Genomic DNA, 21,399 nt, shown 5'->3' on the forward strand with positions numbered 1-21,399 from the left:
CACTCACATGCATAATACACACACGCCAGCTCAGACAGATGAACAACTGCCACTATGGAGTCAGACTAGACGAGATGAGGCCTTCAGATTGGGTGGGGGTCTGTAATCAGCCATGATGGGTGTTATTCGTGGGGTGTGGGGTAAGTCCATTTCTTACCAGTCCCACTCACAGCTCAGATGGGATCTGACTGCCCGAGACGTCTCAAAAACACAAATTCACAACATTCACAACCTAACAATGAATGGAGGCCAACTCCAGAATCTAACATAGGAGGCTAACATAACAGCTAACATTAGCACTAACGTAGAAGTCAAAATTGGGAGCTAATGTTGGAGCAAACATTGAAGCCAACATTGGAAGTTGATGAACGCTATTCCACGGCCAACTGTTGTTTTGATAAGATGAAGTATCAGTGATGGTTTCCTTTCAATAGAGCAATTATCACACCAACGCTGTATTGTGATATATTTGTTTGCAAAATATCACAATATCATATCATACCACACTTAACAGGTGTATCGATATCAAAATGTATGTATGTACTGCAATCATGAGGCAAAATATCATGATGATATTATCAAATCGTCATTATGTGTTACTGAACCCGCAAAAATGTTTTAGAATTACAGATGGGGGCGTCTACGTGTGCTAAAGGCTAACCTAAGTCCACTTCCTGTTTGCTGCTATTCCACTGAAAGGTCATGGAAGATAAGAGCAGAAAAAGGTAGCGGCAGCACATTTGTTGTCGCGGTCGCGGCTTAACTTCCTGTGCGGCGAAAAGGTCACAACAGACGCCATCGAGAGTCCACTTTGAATAGCCGGAACGCCTGTGAGCTAGCTTGGCATGAATCCATGTGACTTCACTGCTTTGTAGTTTTTTTTACCACAAAACTAATAACTTTTGTTATACTGTGTACACAGACTGTATATACTGGACATGCAGTGCGTCTGGAAAGTATTCACAGTGGTTCACTTTTTCCACATTTTGTTGCGTTGCATCCCAATTCTAACAAGAATTAAATTAACGCCCCACCCCAAAAATAAAAAATAAAAAAATCGACAAACAACACCACGTAAGTATTTTTGACACGCTTGCAATTGTATTCAAAACAAAAAACACTACATTAAATGTGGCTACATTGTGAATACTTTCCAGATGCATACAAAACTGACGCATCAGAGATGTCACCGGAATAAATTCAGGATATTCTGTATCAACTCCAAAGCGGCGTGTTTTCTCTGTGTGAAACAACCTGAAATTAAAATATTGTTAAACTTATTATGGGACACTGTAATAAGTTTGTTAACAATGTGATATCCTGTCCAATGTAGGTTGGTGTATGAAAGAAGAAAGTGGCTCTCCATGGGTGCGAGGTGACATTTTTTTCCTGTATCTCTATGAATGGGATAATACAGCATCATCAAAATCATGACAATCCAAGTGGTGCGAAGTTGTGTTGCTGTCTTTTTACACAAGTAGCTAATGAACTGGTGAAGCAGTTAGCATCCATTCATTCAATTTTTTTTGTTGTTGTTTGTTAAATGTGAGTGTATTGACAACTTGCTCAGTTTTGCTACTTCGTTGTCAGCAAATGAAAAAAATTTACTTTTTCTATTAAGTGTGGGATCAAACCAGGTTAAACAAGTTCCTCAGGAGGTTAGGGGGTGGGGGGGATTCCCAGACCACCCGCCGATTGGGCACCAAAAACTATCCCGCAGTTCTCTAGAAATACGACCTCGTCTTTTTGAGACCCATATTATTACGACGATGATGTATTATTTTCCCTTATAATTTCCACTTTTGCTTCCCTTCTTATTTATTTTTCCGATCCTTCCTCTGTCCTGTCACGTTCTGGTGTTTCTGGGTAAGGTGACATTGTGTGATTCATGCAATCCCGAGGAGCTCAACTCAAAACGTCCAAGATTTGTGGGGTGTTTTTCAATTTAATGTTCCAGTAAAAATTTCAAACAATGAACAATAGTTCATGTAATTCTCACTACTATAACAGCCTCTTACACTAAAAAACAACATTATTACTACTACAACTACTACTACTAACAATTACCACTATACTCCCACTTCCACAACTGCAGTAAACCCTTACAAATTCCTGATTTGGTAAACTAATTTACTCATTTTGGCATCTTGGTACGAAAGTACTACATTGAAGTGAATTCCGTTTTTTTTTACAATAGTGCTTTCTTGCCAGGTTGTGGCGTCTGTGTAGCAAGAAACTATGTTGACGTGAGTTGAAGAGTTTCATTTGTACAAAATTAGTGGTTTGCTGCCACCTTGTTACATTTGGGCGTTAGGAAACAATGCTGAAGTGAGTTGAGGAGCTTCAATTAGACAAAAGTAAAGCTTGGCGCTATCTATTCACATAAACCTTTTTTGGGAGTGGGGGCACTGTACTACAAAGATAATATAGACTGATATAGTAGGTGTAAACACACTATGATACATTACGCTAACAACATAGCAAGAAAAAGGAGTGTCCTATTTCAGCGTATTGACTATGTATCGCGATAAATGGAAGGCCATAGCCGGGATAAATTCACTGCGGAGCACTGAGGCATTCAGAGGCACAGTGTCGAGGGCAAATGCACATACAACTCATGCAAATGGCACTGTGAAGCCTGTCAAGAGGATGGAATCTCCTAAATCAGTGCAAATGGAGGTCGTGCACGCCATATCTAACTGGGGCGTGGATGAGACACTCGCACGCACGCGCACACAAACACGCACACAAATATAGACTAACCTTGTACACTTGTCCATAGGTGCCATTTCCCACCACTTCCACCAGCTCGAAAATCCCAGCAGGATCCTACGTGACGAAACAAGCGCCCACTGATGAGTTAACGGAGCGGTAATTGGGCAAAGGGTGTGTTTGATGCCAAGGCCGCCGGCGCCCGTTCAGACTTCGTGTCTCACACACACACACACACACACACACACACACACACACACACACAGTAGCGGCGGGGATTAGACAAAGAGGAGGCTAGCTACAATCTAGTTGACAAACATCGTTTCTGAATTTAATTTCAAAATAATTCACGGGATTAAACGTGTTTATAATATTCACACTTACCCGCAGGGATGCCAAGTCGATGTCCACCAGGCTTTTAGCCGGAGAGTCGTTCGCCATTTTTAAAGTGGGGAAAAAAAGCCAGGCGAATATGAGCGAAATGGCGTTTTTTGGTTGTTGTTAAATGTCCTTCACGCCAGCGGCGAACGTCTCATCGTCGATTCGTGTTCTTGTTGGGTTAAATCCTCGCCATACGCGGCCCTCCTCTCGTTCTCGTCGCCTCCTCTTTGGGGCCTGCTGCATACCGACTGGGGAGAGTGGAGTGGAGTACCTTCAAAGAGTCTCTCTCCCGGTCCGCATCCTCTTGATTGGCCCGCCCACTCTTATTTCATCCGGAGAGAACCCGGATGTTTTTTAGATGGATGGATGGATGGATGGATGGATGGATGGATGGATAGATAGATAGATAGATAGATAGATAGATAGATAGATAGATAGATAGACAGATAGACAGATAGATAGGATTACAGTGTAATTTACAACACAATGTTATTATAGATAGTGAGGATTACAGTGTAATTTACAACACAATGATATTATAGATAGATAATTTAGTGGTGAGAATTATTGCGTAATTTACAACACAATGTTATCGGAAGAAACCAATATCTCTGTAAACCAGTCAAAAAATTATGTTTTGACAATGATACCAATGATATCAGAATGCAGTGAAATTTTACATCACTATATCTTTGGGAATCACAGCAAAACACGTTAAAGGAATTATATAGTTAATACTTTACACGTGTATTGTACCAGAAAAGAAAATGATCCATGAAAAAGTGACTAAACCCCGTGCATAATGCACACATTAAGTGTGACAACACTGACACCTTGCGGCCATAAGGCGCAGGTGCTCTAATACGTTTGGGAAATTTGAGCTAGCAATCTGATATTTGGTCTTCATATCTACCATGACAAGACCCACAAAATACAGGCTTGGGGTCCTTCAAACTTAGGGAAAACTCAGCCCTTTTAATGTGGTAGACATTTTTTTACCAGGAGATTCGCCCAAAAAGTCTCTTGATGGTAGGTCTGAACAAACACAGGAAGTCAGCCATTTAGGTTTAAAGTGGCCATTTTACGATCATTTTTGCCCATTTGAGTGGATCCTTTTAAAACCGACCACTCAGATTTTTTGCTGCTGGCCTACCAAATTTGAAGACTTTACATTAGATCAATGGTTGGTCAACTTATTGAACAAATGATCACCTAAAAAAAATTGCAAACTAAACAATTCTACAAGCCTCACCATAATGACCTATATTAAAAGATCATAGTGCAGTAGGCCGAGTTGTTCTTCCAAAACAAGGCAAGTTTTATACATAGATATGTGTAAAAAAAAAAAAAAAAAAAAAAAACTAGAAAAATCATGATTTAGTATTATTTATTGGCAATAAAAAATAAGTACAAGATCTCCCTTTACAAATAATAGCAGGGAAATGCAGCATGTTGTAAATCCCACCCATTAAAGAGACAGGGAGATCAAAAACATTTGGAAAGACAAAAGAAAAAGCGCATCTACGGTACATTTAGCCTTTCTCACCGGAACATTCTCTCCAGTCATTTAAAACCACACCGGACCGTAACTTTACAAAAACATTTTTAGCTTTAAATAAGCCACAATTTTCATTTTCACGCATCAGACAGACAGCAAAGAGTGCAAACTAACACGTTTATAAGTGCTTTCGAGTTCAAAAAAATAAATGCTGCTATCGACATTCAGGAAGTCCATCGCAAATGCCTCACATGCGCGTGGTGAGAAAAGTGTGTAAATGTACCGCATAAGCAAAGATGTGAAAAAGGCCTCTGTGTTACATCAACACTGAACAACTCACATTCTAGCATCAACAGTAGTACTGCAACACCAGAGAGAAGAGGAAGGGGCTGCCAAATAGCATTGCACGCCACCATCGGGACTGAATGGAGAAGAACAAATGCTGGTTGGGAGAGCTAGCACTGATATGCAATGTGCCAAGCGCGGAAGATTATGTACATTCGAGTTTTTGCATGTTTTTTTTGTGTCTGTACAGTCAACATGAAATCGAAGAAGAATGCTTATATAGCTACAGAGTTATTACATAAATAGGCTGAGGTTCTTCGGGCTTGTTTGCCGACTAAACGGTTGATGCCAAACAGTGCCATAGCTGCATAATAGCTACAACACAGAGTGGGGGAGTGAGGTTCCCAAAGTAAGGGTGCTGCCTAAATGGGCTGCATCTCGCATCCAAGTAAAACAGGGCCGCTTTCAACCAGAGGATCAAATTTGTCATAAATACTGCAACAGCTGTGGCCATAGATCGAGGTTCCCCAGGCTAGTTTACAGCATAAATGGCCAGCGTTAGCATTTGAAAACAATGTAAAGCAGGGAATTTTACACTAAATATCCTGGTGGCTTCAAACAGTTGCAAGACATCGTGTGGGAATGGGATTGCCGAGGTTAGTGTGCTGCCTAAACCTGGTGTGGTAGCAATTGCAACCAAGTAAAACAGGGGATGTTTTAAGTTAAAGATAAACATTTGTGTTAAATAGCGCAGTAGTCGCTTACAACTACACTAAAGTGGTGGCCAATTGAATGGATTGACGTTCCTCTGGCTACTTTGCTGCCTTAACGGGCTGCATAGGAACTAAAAACATTGCAAACTATGGCTTTTTGTAATTGTTTACTTACACTATGATGGTACTTGCAAGTAGCAGCAAGACAGCATGTTGGAATAAGGTTCTCACAAGCTAACTAAATGGGCTGTGGTAGCAATTGAATCAAGGTACGACAAGGCCGTTTTTTTTTTAAGTTTATACCATAGTAATGCCAAAATTGTATAGTGACGTTCCCCAGACTGGTTTGCTGCCTCGTTTTCTGCCAAAATGGGCTGAAGTAGAAGCCTTACTTGCAGGAAATAGCTGTCATCTTGTTTTCCATGAAATAGAAGAAGCCGCGGCGGCGGCGCATTAGCACACAAAGAATTGGGCCGACAATAACACGCAAATGACTTTTTTTTTTTTTTTTTTTTTAAAGTGACTCGATTGTATGGACTATGCGCAAATGTTGCGGAGGCTCTGAGGGGCGGGGCGGCCCGTCGTCACCGCGGCCTCTTGCGCATGACAAAGATGAGGACCTTTCGGATGGCCAGCAGCCGGTCTTTCAAGGCGCTCATGGACAGGATGGTGAGCTGTGCCCGGTTCTCCAGTGGCAACACGGCCAGAAGCCACCAACACCACGCCGGGCCGCTTCCGCTCGACTGTGCAAAGACACGAAACAACACATTCAGTCTTGCTGCCTAAACGGGTTTTAGTTACAATTAAAACAACATAAAGGAGGACCTTCCTGAACTCAAAGACAACAATTGTATAACATATCTTGCTTACTATGTATGACTACAACACAGTGGTGGAGTGAGATTCCACGGGCTAGTTTGCTGCCTCAATAGGTTGCAGTAGAAACTAAAAAAATGCTTAAAAAAATAAAAAGTAAAAAGGATCATTTTGAACTAGAACTAAAGTAAATTAGGTTTGTATTACATATTGCACTACCTTAATACAAATGAAACTGAAATATGGAATTGCTGGCGCAGTTCTCACCTGGGGGTCCGGGTCTTTGCTCGGCAAGTGTCCAAAGTGACTAACTATTTGCGTTTTCATGTTGTCTTTGAGCGATGTGAACCAGTTGCTGGCTTGTTCGTAGACAGCGTCGTGCAGCTTGAGCAGCTCCACCAGCTCCTCGCCTTCCACCTGCAACATTTGGATTCCATGAAGATGTGTATGTTTTTTTTTAGGTCACCGGACGATTATTGGGACGCGGGCCCTACCTTTTTGTCTTCCAGGTACTCGATTTTGGCAGTGTGATAGCCATCTCTCTGGCCGTGACTTAAGACTTTGAACCGAGACACCCCGATGGTCTCCACCACCGAGCGTCCATCGGGGAAAAACTTCACATCTTGGACCTGGAGAGAAGAGCCCATTGAGTTAGTTTTGTAACACTGGATGAGAGCTGGGTGAATGTTGGCACTCAAGGGCCACATGTTTGTTTGTTTTTTTTTGGGGGTGTGGTGGAGGTCAAACTTAATATGGAGGTCTCATTTTCATTTTAATATATAATCTACGGTAATTTTAACATGTAAATTAAACTATTAGTAAATGAACCAATTATTTGCTAAGAGAGAGACTTTTTACGAACCAATTTGTGGGCAAATGACTGTAATAAACGTTACGGGAGGTGAGCCTCACCTCCAGCATGCATCCGTAGTCGGCGAAGCCTTTAAGCTCGTCGGCAATGCACATGCCAAACTGCTTGGTGCCTGTCTCCATGGAGCGGCGGATCATGAGGCGGTAGCGCGGCTCGAACACGTGCAGCGGACACGGGATGGTGGGGAAGGCCATGGTGCAGATGAAGATGGGCACTTCCTGGTTCAGGCTGCAATGGGAGCATTTCACGAGTGAGTGGCACGGCTTGATATTTGGCAAGGGGGTCACGACGCCACCAGGTGAAAACTCACTTGGAGAGCTCCTTCATCTCCTCCTCGTGGATCTTCTTCCTCTCCTCCAGCTCACTGGCTAAGTAGCGCTGCAGCACCGCTTCCATCAGCAGCGTCTTGTTGTAGCCTCGGGTTGACAAAAACTGATGCGGGCAAAAACAAAACAAAAAAAATCCTTATTCAGTATTGTATATACAATGCTGTGTACGTGCCTGACCCCTGAAAATGACCAGTAGTCACCTCTGAAAGGTTCTCCTTGCACAAAGGGCAGTTGGGGTTGTGGTCCAGGCAGCGTTCCAGACACTTGAGGCAGAAGGTATGGCCGCAAGGCGTGGCCACTGGCTCGTAGAACAGCCTGGAAGACGACAACGACGATGTTTAGAGAAACGTGTGGGAATTCATCCTCCATAGAGTTAAGTGACTGGCCACTCACCTCATGCAGAGTGAACACTCCAGGTCGCCGCTGTCCAACAGGTCGGCGGGAACCACTCTCCCCCCGCATGCCGGCGCCAGCTTGACGCTGCTCGACTCGCCTGCAGAAGGAGACGGCCATTTTAAAATCCAGAGCTACTCTTCCATTAGGGCTGGCAATGTATGGCCCACTTCATTTTTTTTAATCCAGCCGCCTGAGAATTTGCAAAGCGCGTCATGTCATATTTGCTTAATTTTGATGGATTTCCCTCCCTTTTTTCCGTTTTGATTGTCACATTTCAATGTTCAGTTGTGAAGTTACCTACCACATTTGAGATGCTTGGAGGGAGGATTGAAGAAGCTGTCATCACTCTGCTTCCTCTTAAGGCCAGTGGGTGGCGCTGGTACAGAGGCCAGGACGTCAGCCAGGCTCTTGCTGTTGGTGCCACTTCCCTCGGCTACTGGAGCGGACAACTTCCACGGGCTGGAAGAGGACTCGTCCGGCAAGGCGCTTTTTGTCATGCTCGTATCAGATTCCTGTACAGAAAAAAAAAATACTCATTATGAAGGACAGATTAGCAGTTCTGAATCAATAAAATATAGCTTTTTTTGTTTAAAAAAAAAAAAAAGCAGGAACTGATAAATCTGGTAAGTTTCAACTCTCATCTTGAAAATCTCTTAAATTGAGTCACTCCTAAATGTTGGTACCACTGCACATGTCACAAGTCTAAAATCAAATATAGTTTCTACTTTTTTTTTCTTTTACCTGCGAGGACGACGCAGGTTTCTGCGTGAGGGGCCTCAGGGTCCTCAGTAGGGCGGGGGGCTTGATGGGGCGCGAAGCCACCCCACCCTGGAGGGGGTGCAGAGGCGTGGGTATGTCTTGGTTCTCGAACACGGAGGAGAAGAGCTCGGCGAGGACCTGCGTCGAAGGAAAGACTTGAGTACGGCCAACGCAACGATGGACGAAAAAATGGGATTGACGCCAGGATTACCTTCTGAGCCTCCAGTCTGACTTTGGTCCAGTTAGGTTTGAGCGCCACGCACAGAAAGTACTCCTGCAGGGCCTCATCGTTACGCGACGCTTTGCTCAGCGTGGTGGCCTTCAGGTAGTGAGCCTACAAACACAAAGACAAACAAATGACACGTTACAGAAGAAGATGTATTTTATTGAGGAATCCATCTGCACAGAAAGAAGGTCTCTTCTTTCACTTCTTGTGTTTTCAACAACTGGATGCAAAACGGTACGGTCCCATTGTGTAAAAAATAAAATAAAAAAAATACATTAAAAAAAAAAACCGGAAATTGATGGAAGTACTGTTACAATGTGAAAAAAGGTAAACATTTGGAAACAGGAAATGGAGATACAAGAAACAATTCTAAATGTAGAGAAATGTAAAAATAAAAAAATTGAAAAAAATTATGGGGAAAATAAAAAAAGGTACAAATAAGACGAAAGTTGATAAAAGTAAAAACGAAACACTTTGAAATTTATATTACAAATTTAAAAAAATACAACGAAAAAAGAAACTAATGAAAATATGAAAATGTAAGTAAAAAATTAGAATGAAAAAATGGGAAACTACCAAATGAAAAAAAAAAAAAAACAATAAAAATGATTCAAAAATTTGTCTTAACATTACACTCGCATGTTAGCAGTCAAATGACAAAATATTTTTTCTAACAGTTCTTCTATCCCCGAATGCCACGGCGATGTTTTCCCACCAAGCTTGCGTCCGTCTCACCTTTGGCCAGAGAGGTTTGATCTGGCACAAGCTGCTAGCGTCCTGCACTGCCCGGCTCACGTTGTTCATCTCCATGTGCAGTTCAGCCCGTTGGCACAGTAGGCGGCCTGTAGATGGCGCTGCACGCACAAACACACAAACGAGAACTGCAGGTCAAGTGGCTGCACAAGTAGGCCAGCTGCCACTTGGAACGTGACATGAAGGGTGTCACGTGGACAGCAAAAAAGGAAAAAAAGGCAAGCCTATCAGTAGAGCTACTGACAAGCGTTTTTTGCTTTTATTGGTCAAGCCACATTGTATTAAAGACAACAAACGTGGCCTACCAGTGAGTCTCACCAGGAAGGACAGTGAAAACAACCAGGCAATAAGGAAAGGAGCAAAGTTTGGCTATTGTTAGCCGGTGCCTGTCATAAAAGCGGTGATTTATCCACATGTGAGAAACTCGAGGCGTGTGCAGCCAAACTGCATACATATGGCTGAGGTTGCATTTTGACGTGTTCTCAATCGTTTGTCCAGTTCATTTTATGATGGTTAACTGTTAAACAATTTTTAAATGTTAATATCTGCTTTAAGGATCATGTTGACATACAATTGCGTTCCAAAGTTTGTGGTCATTTAGAAATGCCCTTTCATATTTTTCTAGCTAAGCTAAAATGTAATCAATCAGGAATACAATCTAGACATTGTTAATGTGCAACACAAAGGTGCGTTTTTCCCCATATAGAAGGACATTTCCAAGTGATCCCCGACTTTTGAAAAGATTCAATTGTCTGGTTACCCCACATTTTTGAACAGCAGTGTACATGTCATGTTTTGACACCTTTTTTTTTTTTTTTCCTGTGGCTAATAATGCAAGTTTAAGATTTGGCACTTGTATCCGATAGCGGATCAACTGAAAATCACGTTTTCGACCCTGATTTCCGATCACATGATTGGATCGGAACATTCCAAGTAATACGTGTTAAAATAAACAGCGTTTCAATTGTTGTTTAGAAGGAGAAATAAAACAAATCCAGAAGGGGGGTGGGGGGAAGTAAAAATGTGATTTGCTTTTATTAAAGTGAGAAAGTTCGGTGACTAAAAGGTAATTCACCCAGCCCTTATGTTCTATATTACATAAAGATGAATGGAAATTAATGGAGAGCCTTTTGTTGTTCAACGAGAACGATTCAGTGGCTCCATAATGTGGCATGACTGTTTTGAAATGGCTCCGCAAAGCACAGAGAAGCTTCCCAGAATCCCCAAAATGGAGACTGTCATTTGATGAATGAGCGGCAACGTCTGCGGCTGGCATGTGGCGCGAGTAAAATGACAGGAGGCGTCGTATGTCGCTGCAATAGTCGCCAAGGCCAGCCCGACTGCTTCCATCCCAGCCACCACAGTCGTGCCTTTTGCCAGGCAAACAGTCAATCGGTGTTGTCAACAGACGATCTCCCAGTTGGGCACGTAACACGGCTTCGGAGTCGTTCTCATTTCCAGGTGGAAGTGAATTTTATGTGCAGCACACTCAGAAAATCCTTATCAGAAAACTGTCCCCCAAATATCCAAATCACTTTCGCCCAATCCGGGTAAAACAGTTTGTGCTCCCTGGACAAAGTGAACTTTAGCAAGCCCACGTGTGACTCATGCTCTGCATCACAGCTACATGGTTACATACCACGTCCAGAACCGTGACCTGAATGTTATTCAACGTGCTAGCACTTATGAAACATTAAAGTCTTACACATGCGTCGTCCTTTTATGCGAGAATGAGGCAACTTAAAAGCGCGGGTGCATAATAGTATTTAATAAGTGTGACTCTTGCCACGGCAATACAGTATTTATGACTTCATTATGACGCACGTCTTGTACCGTATTACTGTGTCACTGTTGGAGACGCTTTCAGAAAAAACATTTGTACAGACTTGCTTTTGTCTTGTATTTAATGTAAAATGTTGGCGAGTCTATCGTCATCGAGTGAGGCACTTTGTGACCCATCTGTGTGAAATGCGACGAAAAATATTGACTTTCATTCGGTTGAGCATGTATTTAAGTTTCTATCATTCTGTTTAAGTCGGTAAAGAAATTAGATATGCAACAAGAGAAAATGGTGGATGAGTTTATATGAATGATTCTGTATTTTAACTATGTGAAGCACTGCGCTGAGAGTCATCTCTTCATCACAAACTACAAGTAAAATTATCTTGACTTGTGTGCTTGTTGGGTAATAATGAGGGCCAATTCATGTAACGTGCTCGTGTGTGTGTACGTGTATGTGTGTGTGTGTGTGTGTGTGTGTGTGTGTGTGTGTGTGTGTGTGTGTGTAGCACACACTAGTGCCACCAGCTGGTGACACCCTGAAGCGGGCTGGGTGAAAGTAGGTCACCTGTTGCAAAGAATAAAACATTTAAAAGTTTCTTGTCCCTTACCTAATTCCACCGCCTCGTCGTATTTCTGCAGGGCCTCCGTCAGGTTGCGGCTCTGCCGCAGCACCTCGCCGTCGATCCACAGCCGACGTGCGCGGCTCTCGTTAGGGAAGAGTTTGTCCAGCAGGCCGCCGAGCACCACGTCCAGCCGGCGGCCGTTTGGCAGGCCGTCCTTACGGGCCAAAGCTCGCTTGCAATGCACGCAGTCCGTCACCGTGTCGGGCTCCAGGCAGCGCCTGCAGAAGGTGTGCCCGCACTCCACCGTGGAAGGTTCGTGGAGCAGACACCGACACAACCCGCAAGAGAACAAGTCCAGTCTGTCGTTTTCAGTGCTTCCCCATTCGGCGTCCTCGTCTTCTTCCCCGCCGGCAGCGCTCCGGAGGCCCGGCTCCTTCTCTCGGAGGCCCCGGGCGATGCTTTCCACAAGTAGCGGCAACTCCTCCGGCCGCAGTTTGCCCAGGCTGGCCGCCGAGCAGTACGAGTCCAGCGCCTCGGAGATCCGTCCGGCGCGTACCAAGGAGTCGGCCTTGCGTAGGCACAAGCCCCTGTCGGGTTGTTGAAGGTCGGCCAGCTGCGAGCTGTAGATCTCGGCGGCTAAGCTGAAGTCCCCGGCTCGGGTGGCCTCCTCCGCCACCTCCAGCATCTCGGGGCAGATGCCCGGAGCGGACGGGTGGGAGAGCGGGTGCACCAGCATCTCAACCTCCATGATTAAATAAAGAATCTATTTAACTATTAAAAAAAACCGAAAATACGATTTAAACGACGAATCCCATCTCCCTGCCGTCCAACCGAACACCCAAATGTGGTCGTGTACGTCCCATTGGGAGTGAATTCTGATTCGTTCTGGATTCAACACACCGGATTCTTACGTGCCCATTATTCTTCTTCTTATTATTTGACACGAGTAAAAGAAGCCGGTGAGGTTTGGCCAATATAAAGCTTAAATTTATATCCACGTCACTCAGCAATGAAATAAAGAAAAAAAACGAACTGTGACGATAAATTAAAGACCGGTATAATTAAGCAGATTTACGCGTACATTTTCCTCCGGCTGCTGTTGTTTTTAAATAGTTAGCTAACAGCGAGCTACCGCCGACCTAGCCACTCCGATCACACACACCGAGCGACGTCCACCAACAAATCCAGACTCCCGAACGACTACACAATTCGAACGTTATCAAAACGCTCTCCTTGATGGGTAATAAAACAAAATGAATACATAAAAAATAGAAAACTCGCTTTTTTTCTTGTCGATTCTCCACAGGTAAGTTTGCCCGGACGGTTCAGACGTCGACCCCGGCGAGAATCTGCTTGCTGCTAATTTGCTGCCCGACGAATTTGCAGTGGTCCTATTCGCTTAAACGAGTCACGTGACGTGAGAGGAGCTCCCTCATTGGCTGGCCGCATGTCCCACTTATATAACGTGCTTGTGTTGTTGTATAACCCTTCTCTCGCCGTTGTGCGAATGGCAAACACAAGGCACACGATTACACATATGTGCATACATATTTATAGATATATATCACACATCACATTCACACGAGGTCATTAAAGTCTCGGCATATAAAATATGTGTAAGGATCACCCCAAATGACGACACGCGGCGCTCTCACTGGGCTCGTTTAACTATTTTATGTAACGCTTTTATATAAGCAGCGTTACAAGTGCGGCTGTCTTTCTGGAGCATGTTGCTGTTGCATATACTTTTTTTATTATTATTATACAAGTGGACACTCACGCACGCACGCACACACACGCGCGCGAATACACACACGCACACACAAAGTTCCAAGACAAACCGTGACCCACTTAGTCATTGTGCAACTAAATCAATGTTACGTGGTCGTTAACTAACGTTGGCCGGAGCCCACTTTTCGCTGGCTTGTGCAATTGAAATCAACCAAAAGACCACAATATTCTCAAAATTCCCAAGAGAAAGTCCACAGAACATCCATCACCGCAAAACGCATAGTCAATATCAACATTCCACACAAAAATGAAGTCTTTTCGACTTGCACAAGTGGGCACACCCTATAACTGGCCGTGTGGCTGTGTCTGGAATCAACCAAGCACATGCAACCTCGTGTTCAGTGGGAGTTAGCACACACCTGCCACCATTTTTACAGTACCTCTCAATGTTCTGAAAAGCCTACTAGAACATCTGAACTTTTTTGAGGTAAATCAAAGGCATCTTAAATGATAACAGATGTGTGCTGACTTCAATTTACCATCACTTTGGAATGTGACTGGTCAACTCTGAACACAGCCACATCGGCAGTTATAAGAGGGTGTGCACACTTGTGCAACTACAATATCACAGTGATTCTTCCTGAAAGTATTTCTTTTTTTGCCACTTGAGTTGTACAGGTGATGAGTCCCAATGGTGGAAAAACCTTTGAAATGGTACCGGTAGCCTCTCCTTCTTAATTTCTTCCACTATGCAACTTAATAGCATGCTATGTATTATGTGTGTGTGTGTGTGTGTGTGTGTGTGTGTGTGTGTGTGTGAGTGTGTGTGTGAGTGTGTTCACGTGTTGACTGCACTCTCATGACTCAACTCCCCATGGAGATAGAGGACAGGTGTGTGTTGCCGTGTGCACTGAATGGATTCACAGTCACATGTTTCTGTGGCTTATTTGAGTTACTTCGAGATTATTGCTGTAATTTCTGCTCCCAGTAGTTTACGCCACTGAACATTTTGCTCAGGAGTGCCTCACAGTCAAGAAGTCCCATGTTGGAAATTTTACACTTTGCTTTTGTCTTTTTTGTTTGTTTGTTTGTTTGTTTTTTTTTAACAGCCGAAAAAAAGTTTTGGCCTTCCAGAACTCTGCGCCACTGAATATGTTCTCCCAATATTTTCACGACTCCCCGAATTTTGTGGCATCACCAAAAATCGTGCATCTCCCCAAATTTGCTTTAGTTAAGGTCGTTTAAACCATTTCCATCATCAAAATTTCTAAACTATTGTTTCGTTTCAGTATGTTCTTTTAGCAATTGTAATAAAGTAGTTTTAATTTATTTACTTTGCTTTAAAACGTCTTGAATTCATTTGTTTGAAAATGCCTTTAAATGCTGCATTTTTAATTATGTGAAGCACATCGAGTTACCTTGTATGAAATCCGCTGTACAAATAAAGCTGCATTGCCTTGCCTTACACATCCCCAAATTTTGCCGCTCCAAAATTTTGTTGCTTTGAAAATAATTTGCCTTCTGATATTTTGTCCCTTTCTAAGTTATACAACTCAGAAATCTTGTGCATCTCAACATTTCATCCTTACGAATATTTGGTGCCTCCCAAAACTTTGTGAAAAATCTGAAAATTGTACTCCTACAAAATCTTCCAAATATGTCACCTCTCCAATTTTTTTTTTTTTTTTTTTACACCTTTTCAAAAAAAAAAAAATTACTACTACTGGAATTTTGTGGCCCGGAAAATGTTTTGCCTCTTCAAATTTTGCTAACACGTGCCACCAGGTGGCAATGTGAGCTCCGTCTTTTACATTCAATGTTCATGCCTGCTACAATTGGCTGGAAAACAGTTCAGGGTGTCCCCGGCCTTCTGTCCCAAAACACCCGGGATAGGCTCCAGGATGTCGTCAACCCTCGTGAGGAGAAGCGGCTCGGATAATGGATGGATGTTTACGCCCAATGATCTACTTCTTTTCTTTCGACCACTGCTACTTAATAATCGTCATCAATAATTCAATACTATTCATAACGCTAATGATAGAGCTGTCATTTATTTGCCTGAGCGTTGAAGGTTATTTTTAGTGTCATTAGTTCCTCCATAAAACAAGATTGCAAATAAGGTACTGCAATGCTCACTAGTCATACACACAAAATGAAATTATGAGTTGTGCTTTTGACCTTTGAGGCATGTGAAAGGCCTTCACTGCCGCCCATCCAATCGCCCACATGTCACCCATTCACACGCCGCCTGTCGTGTGGCGAGGTCGCCTGTTCCCAGCGAATTCGAGTCAGAGGTGAAAGTGTCTTTAATTGGCCAGTGTGTCGCACAGGACCTTTTCAGCAGCTTGACGATCACGTCAAAGAGAAATACTCTGAGTGTGACTCGGTCATGATGATTTCCTCTTAATGACCACTGCACTTCTTGCATGTGTGCTGCGATGCGCATTGTACCTATGAATGGATGACAAGTAGCTTCAAGTTTGCACGAGACCTCTCAAAAAATTGTACCTCCCATTCCATGCCTCTCCAAATTGTGAGCCTCACAAAATATGATACCTGCCAATCTGGTATACTTTTGTGGCTCCCAAAAACTTACCCCCAAAAATGTTTTTCACCTTGCAAAATGTTTACAGATCTCAACATTTTGTGCCCCTCAATCAGCATTTTTGATGGAGCTCCTTCAGCGGTGTGCCTAATGAAGTGTCTCCTTACTTAGGGAGTGCGCAATACAAACATGCAATATGTAGTTTTCATCGAAGAAAACTTTGCTCGTCTAAAAAATAAAAAAAAGTTTTAATGCAATATTTTGTGATCGAATCAAAACTTTATGAGAAGACTGTAATGCAATTGGCTTTGATCCGGGCCTTCATACTCTGTACAGTAAACCGGCAGTGTAGGAACATTTGTACACTTGTCGTTTGGAGCAAGAAGTTGATACAATCGATGTAAAAAATGTGAGATAAGTAATAGGAAAGCCCATGTATCAAAAAATAAGACATGAGCTAAAATACAGCCTGTATGTCCAAAATGAGGCTAGCCAAAGACAGCAGACCATCGGAAATGAGACAATAAAACAGCCCATGTGTCAAAAATCAGGCAGAAGCAATAAGACACTTCATGTGAAAATGAGACACAAAACAACAGGAAAGCCCATAAATAATAATAAAGACAGATGGTCCTTATGTCAAAAATGTGAGCTAATCTTAAAAACAGCCCATATGCCAACAATAATACAAAAGCAAAAATGAGCTATAAGCAAAAAAGACATCCCATGTTTCAAACATGGGCTCAGCTTTAAGACAAGCCATGTATCAAAAATGAGACACAACCAATAAGACATCCTAATTGTGTGACGCTGGATCTCATTTAGATGATTCGCCATGAAAAGAAAGGGCGCGAGGTTCTTTATCGCAGGAGTTGTCGTCATGTTGTAGGAAGGCTCTCCGGGTCGCAGAGCATTTTTTACGACGTCTATCAAGTGCCGACGTTAGCCGCACGTCGATGCCTTCTGGCTTATTACGACCATAAGTCAGCGCACTTGCCCGCCTTTCCGTCAGGCGGTCGCACCCGGGAGCGTTAAAAAAAAAAAAAAAAAAAGGACAAAAACGCGGCCATAGGATTCACCAGGGGGCGCCACCCTTAATCTAAAATTTGCGCAGAGAAAAAGAGTTGAAGATATATACCGTATACAGTACTGCATATGTATCATATCTGTAGAAGCCTAAATATGACGTTGTAAAACATGTCCAGGTATGTCCATGGTTACATTTTTACGTCATACACACACGCTATTGATTGGCACCGCCAATAAGAGCGCGCTGTAAAAAAGTTAACGACAAACACATAAACACACAAACATGGCAGATACGGGATGATTGTTCTCCCTTTGCTTCACTAATCGCATTTCTGCCACACGGGCTGTTGTAGTTTTCCTCATTATTGATACAATTATTGCGTGTGTCTTTTTGAGTCTCATTTTTGACACATTGTTAGCTTATACATAGATAGTTAGGTAGCTAGCTAGCAAGATAGCTAGATAGATAGACATGGCAAAAGAAGTGTCTATATGTTTGGCTAGTGAAGACAAAGGTGTCTTTAGTCAGATGGAACACTGGCATTAAGGGTTTAATTATGTTTGTCCCGACAATGACGACAAACGTGCGACCTTTCCATCAGGAAGGAGAAGCCAGACCCTGGTTGTAATTGCCAAGGTTGTTCAAGGTCACCCAGAGTGTTAGAAAATAATAGCATCCAGCACCAGTTTGTCAAATTAAGACCAAATCCAACATGCTCAGGTTGTCATTGCCATTTTGGTTTGAAAGTGCTGTTGGCTGGGATTTGGGCCATCTCTAGGGATACTTTGAATGTTGCTTGAATTAGCCCCTCAAGCTAAAAAAAAAAAAAAAACTATGAGAGTTGACTAATGGCTACCAAATTTGAACCTGGTATCCCAGACAGGTTGCTGGTATTACAAGATATTTTAGTTTTGGACATTGCATATAGGCGGAGCTCTGCAACAAAGTTAGATGGTTTGCCGTGAAACACGAAACTTCCTCCAGAGTTTTTGAAAATATTAGCATCTGGAAAAACTGCGTCCAATTGATACCCAATCCAGCGCCGATCATACGGGAATAATTGTTTATCATGTATATCTCGAGGAGGTGTCTCGCGGCATGCATTAGGATTTGTGTTATTACGATGCGTGACACATACACTTTTTACCTGTTGTGACGTCCATCCTGATCAAATGTCACGGGTCAATCAGCTTAATTTCCCAGAAAGGGGCGTGACCGGTGATCTAGTCATCAGAGTGGGAAGATCCTCTAAAGGGAGGAGGAGGACTTACCACTCACGCATACATCCAGCGAGAGAACCCAGCAGAGAGCGCACAAATCGGACAGAGAACTTTGGAAAATCAAAGCAAAGAGAAGGAAAGAAAGACTTTGACAGCGGAGACATGACCGTTCCACAACTTGCACTTTTCTGTCTGTTCTGCTGCGGATGTTGGCGATCCACAGGTAAGATTTTTTTTTTTGGGGGGGGCGGGGTGATCACAGTTGTCTTTCATTTTGCAGTCAGAATATGACATGAAGGATGATTATTATGGCTTGAGTACTAAGATTTGTGTTTTTTGGTTTTGTTTTGATCCATTTTTAACACGATACAGATACATAAAAAGTGCTTGAATGAAGTATTTTTGTTTTTTTTTACATGCGCAATATACTAATCATTTTAAAAGATGATGAGTGACATGCGATGGAAAAAAAAAAGAAAGATTGGTTGGATATGGGTGATTGTATTTAGTTCTTTTTTTGGAGTACTTGTTTGTAAATATACATATAAAAGGTTACTTTAATCATTTTTAATTATATAATTTAACAATTATGGTTTGAATGCCAGTCTCTTTTTATTATTTTTTTTTTATTTGTTAACCATTATATATTTAAATGCATTTCTTTAAATGTGAATACATTTACCAAAATAAAATTGAGTGACAGCTACATTTTTTTTTGCAATTATTTTGATACATTTTGGCCTGCAGAGTGCTGGCAATTTGATCAAATGACATACATTCAAAATCATCAAGGTTGTAAACAATGCTGAATTATCATTTCAAAGATCAAAAACAATGTGGTGACGTGTGCTTTTCATTCAGACGCTAGTCATATCCAGAGATTGGAAGATGAACTTCTCTTCAGAACGGTGATGTTTAGAGAATATTCACATTCCATCGATTCACATTTCAGGATCTTTCTTTCTTTGCCTCAAATTTAACCAAAGTGCTGACATGCAGTTGACATGTCGTGTGTTGATTCGTTTTGTAGGTTCGAGGAGATGAACCCGCTCAACTCTCACGGAGAGACGACGACGAGGTTTGTTACTTGAACGCAAACCTGCGTTCCAGACATAAGCCGACAAAACGGTCTAAATCGCGTCTCTTTTCAGCACCAGCAAGTCCAGAATCTTTTCAAAAGGGTAAGTTCAACCACTTTTGAAGTCCTCTTTACTTACTTGCCCGGAAATGGCCAAACTGATACCAAATTAGCCACTTCTTGGGCGGAATTTTCGAAAAAAATTCAAAGGACCTCTAGAAATCATTTAAATGATCTTCAAACCAAAATGGCAGACATTTGCTCGGCATGATTTCTTCAGACTTTCTCGTGGGTCTCATCATGACAGACATGCCGACCAAATGTAATGTTGCGAAGCAAAACTCGCATCAGGGACTGAATTTTTGGCTTCTTCAGACTTTTTTTGTGGTCTGCTTATGATAAGACGTGTTCACCAAAAATCATGCTGCTGAATCAAACTGGCTTTGGCATCTCAATTTGAAGGACGCACAGAAACGAGTCAAATCACCAAACAAGACTGCTTTAAACCAAAATGGCTGACTTCCTGTGTCTTTTTGGGCATGGCTTCTTGAGACTTTTTTAGTGGGTCTGCTCATGATAGCCATGTCTACCAAAATTCATGTTGCTCAGAGTAACTGGCTTCAGGGGCTGAATTTTTTATTTTTAAACAAGTTCTCTCACCCCCAGTTCCTGTTTCATTATTCAAAAGCGAGGACCTCTGCTGACCCAGAGGAGAACATGGTGAGCAGTCCGGACTGGTCCAGGATAAGAATTTGTGATTATGTATCGTAATTGGTGGCGTTTTCTCCTCCAGTCCGACTCTGTTCACCCTCTGATGCGACTTTCGCCGAAGCTGTCTCAGCGGAGGAAGAAGACGGTGGTGCTTCTGGTAAGACAAAATGTCCACTTGGCACTTGACGTTATTGACTCCAATTGCCTCTGTGTCTTTCTCGTTCTGCAGAATATTTGAGATCGGTCACCGCGACATCGTGCTTGACCAAACAAAACAAAACAAAAAACGTGAGGGCTCAGCTCCGTATGTTACAGTGCGGACAAGGCGTTCCAGGTGGAATGACGGCGCGCTCGAATGCTTGTGAATGTGACTCAGACGTGTTGCACATTAAATACTCGCACTATGGCTGGCCTTGGCTTTTATTTCACCGAAAAAGGCGAACATGAATGATTCATTGTTCGCATGATTATTTCCCTGCTAGAGGTTTGGCCGGTTCAAATTGGAGGTTTCCATGACGACAGTTTTAACATGTCAACATACTTTTTTTTTTTTTTCAAATACATTGAAGTGGATGGAGAATTTTCACTCCCTGGCGTGAGCACTTTCTTGTAACACAATGTTTAAAAAAAATCACATGAATACAATAAAGCAGTGTCGATTTTTCTACATACTTTAAATATATTTCTAGAAACAGTTGAAGTTTGTCATTTTAAAAAACGTGTCAATGTATTTAAATAATTGGATATTTATGAACCAGCAAAAAAAAAAAAAAACAAGTATTCTTTTCGACTTTTTTTTTTTTAACAGAGCATTTCAAAAGCACTTGACTTTGAAATACTTGGCTTCGGTTCAATTTGGACTTTGCATGCTCTCCCCGCGCCTGCGTGGGTTTTCTCCGGGTACTCCGCTTTATCCCCACATTCCAAAAACATGCACGGTAAGTTGACTGAACGCTTGAAATTTTCCGTCTGTGTGATTGCAAGTGCGAATGGTTGTTTT

At 42.4% G+C, this 21,399-nt stretch overlaps 3 protein-coding genes across 14 annotated transcripts in view; 1 reads left to right on the forward strand and 2 right to left on the reverse strand.

Annotated features, from left to right (window-relative positions):
• Positions 1-3,388, reverse strand: part of LOC109522148 (mitogen-activated protein kinase kinase kinase kinase 4-like) — a 31,603-nt gene extending 28,215 nt beyond the window's left edge. For 6 of the 11 annotated variants that reach the window (XM_019880482.1, XM_019880475.1, XM_019880511.1 and 3 more), the window contains exons 1-2: positions 3,097-3,387; positions 2,764-2,829 (exon numbers count right to left, since the gene is read on the reverse strand). In XM_019880482.1, coding sequence (XP_019736041.1) covers positions 2,764-2,829; positions 3,097-3,153 — 123 coding nt within the window. In that variant the 5' untranslated portion in view covers positions 3,154-3,387. Of the gene's footprint in view, positions 1-2,763; positions 2,830-3,096 lie in introns of all 11 variants that reach the window. The other 5 variants (XM_019880539.1, XM_019880530.1, XM_019880520.1 and 2 more) reach the window with 2 other exon arrangements.
• A 1,075-nt stretch (positions 3,389-4,463) lies between these two features.
• LOC109522252 (LON peptidase N-terminal domain and RING finger protein 2) lies at positions 4,464-13,468 on the reverse strand. Its single transcript, XM_019880633.1, has 12 exons — positions 12,130-13,468; positions 9,722-9,840; positions 8,972-9,094; positions 8,743-8,898; positions 8,303-8,513; positions 7,999-8,098; positions 7,806-7,920; positions 7,587-7,708; positions 7,318-7,504; positions 6,900-7,034; positions 6,673-6,822; positions 4,464-6,332 (listed from the first exon to the last, which is right to left on the reverse strand). Exons 1-12 carry the CDS (start codon positions 12,830-12,832, stop codon positions 6,174-6,176), a joined length of 2,280 nt encoding a protein of 759 aa, XP_019736192.1. The 5' UTR covers positions 12,833-13,468; the 3' UTR covers positions 4,464-6,173.
• Positions 13,469-17,515: 4,047 nt separating this feature from the next.
• nms (neuromedin S) lies at positions 17,516-20,954 on the forward strand. 2 transcript variants are annotated; one of them, XM_019880555.1, is made up of 7 exons: positions 17,516-18,833; positions 19,472-19,518; positions 19,641-19,688; positions 19,762-19,791; positions 20,355-20,408; positions 20,482-20,556; positions 20,629-20,954. In XM_019880555.1, exons 1-7 carry the CDS (start codon positions 18,563-18,565, stop codon positions 20,635-20,637), a joined length of 534 nt encoding a protein of 177 aa, XP_019736114.1. In that variant the 5' UTR covers positions 17,516-18,562; the 3' UTR covers positions 20,638-20,954. The 2 variants fall into 2 exon arrangements, with proteins under 2 accessions (XP_019736114.1, XP_019736109.1); XM_019880550.1 differs by having other exon boundaries at positions 20,482-20,954.
• The last annotated feature ends 445 nt before the right edge of the window (positions 20,955-21,399 follow it).

This window comes from Hippocampus comes, unplaced genomic scaffold (genome assembly GCF_001891065.2).
Source record: "Hippocampus comes isolate QL1 unplaced genomic scaffold, H_comes_QL1_v1.1 scaffold214, whole genome shotgun sequence".
NCBI lineage: Eukaryota > Metazoa > Chordata > Actinopteri > Syngnathiformes > Syngnathidae > Hippocampus > Hippocampus comes.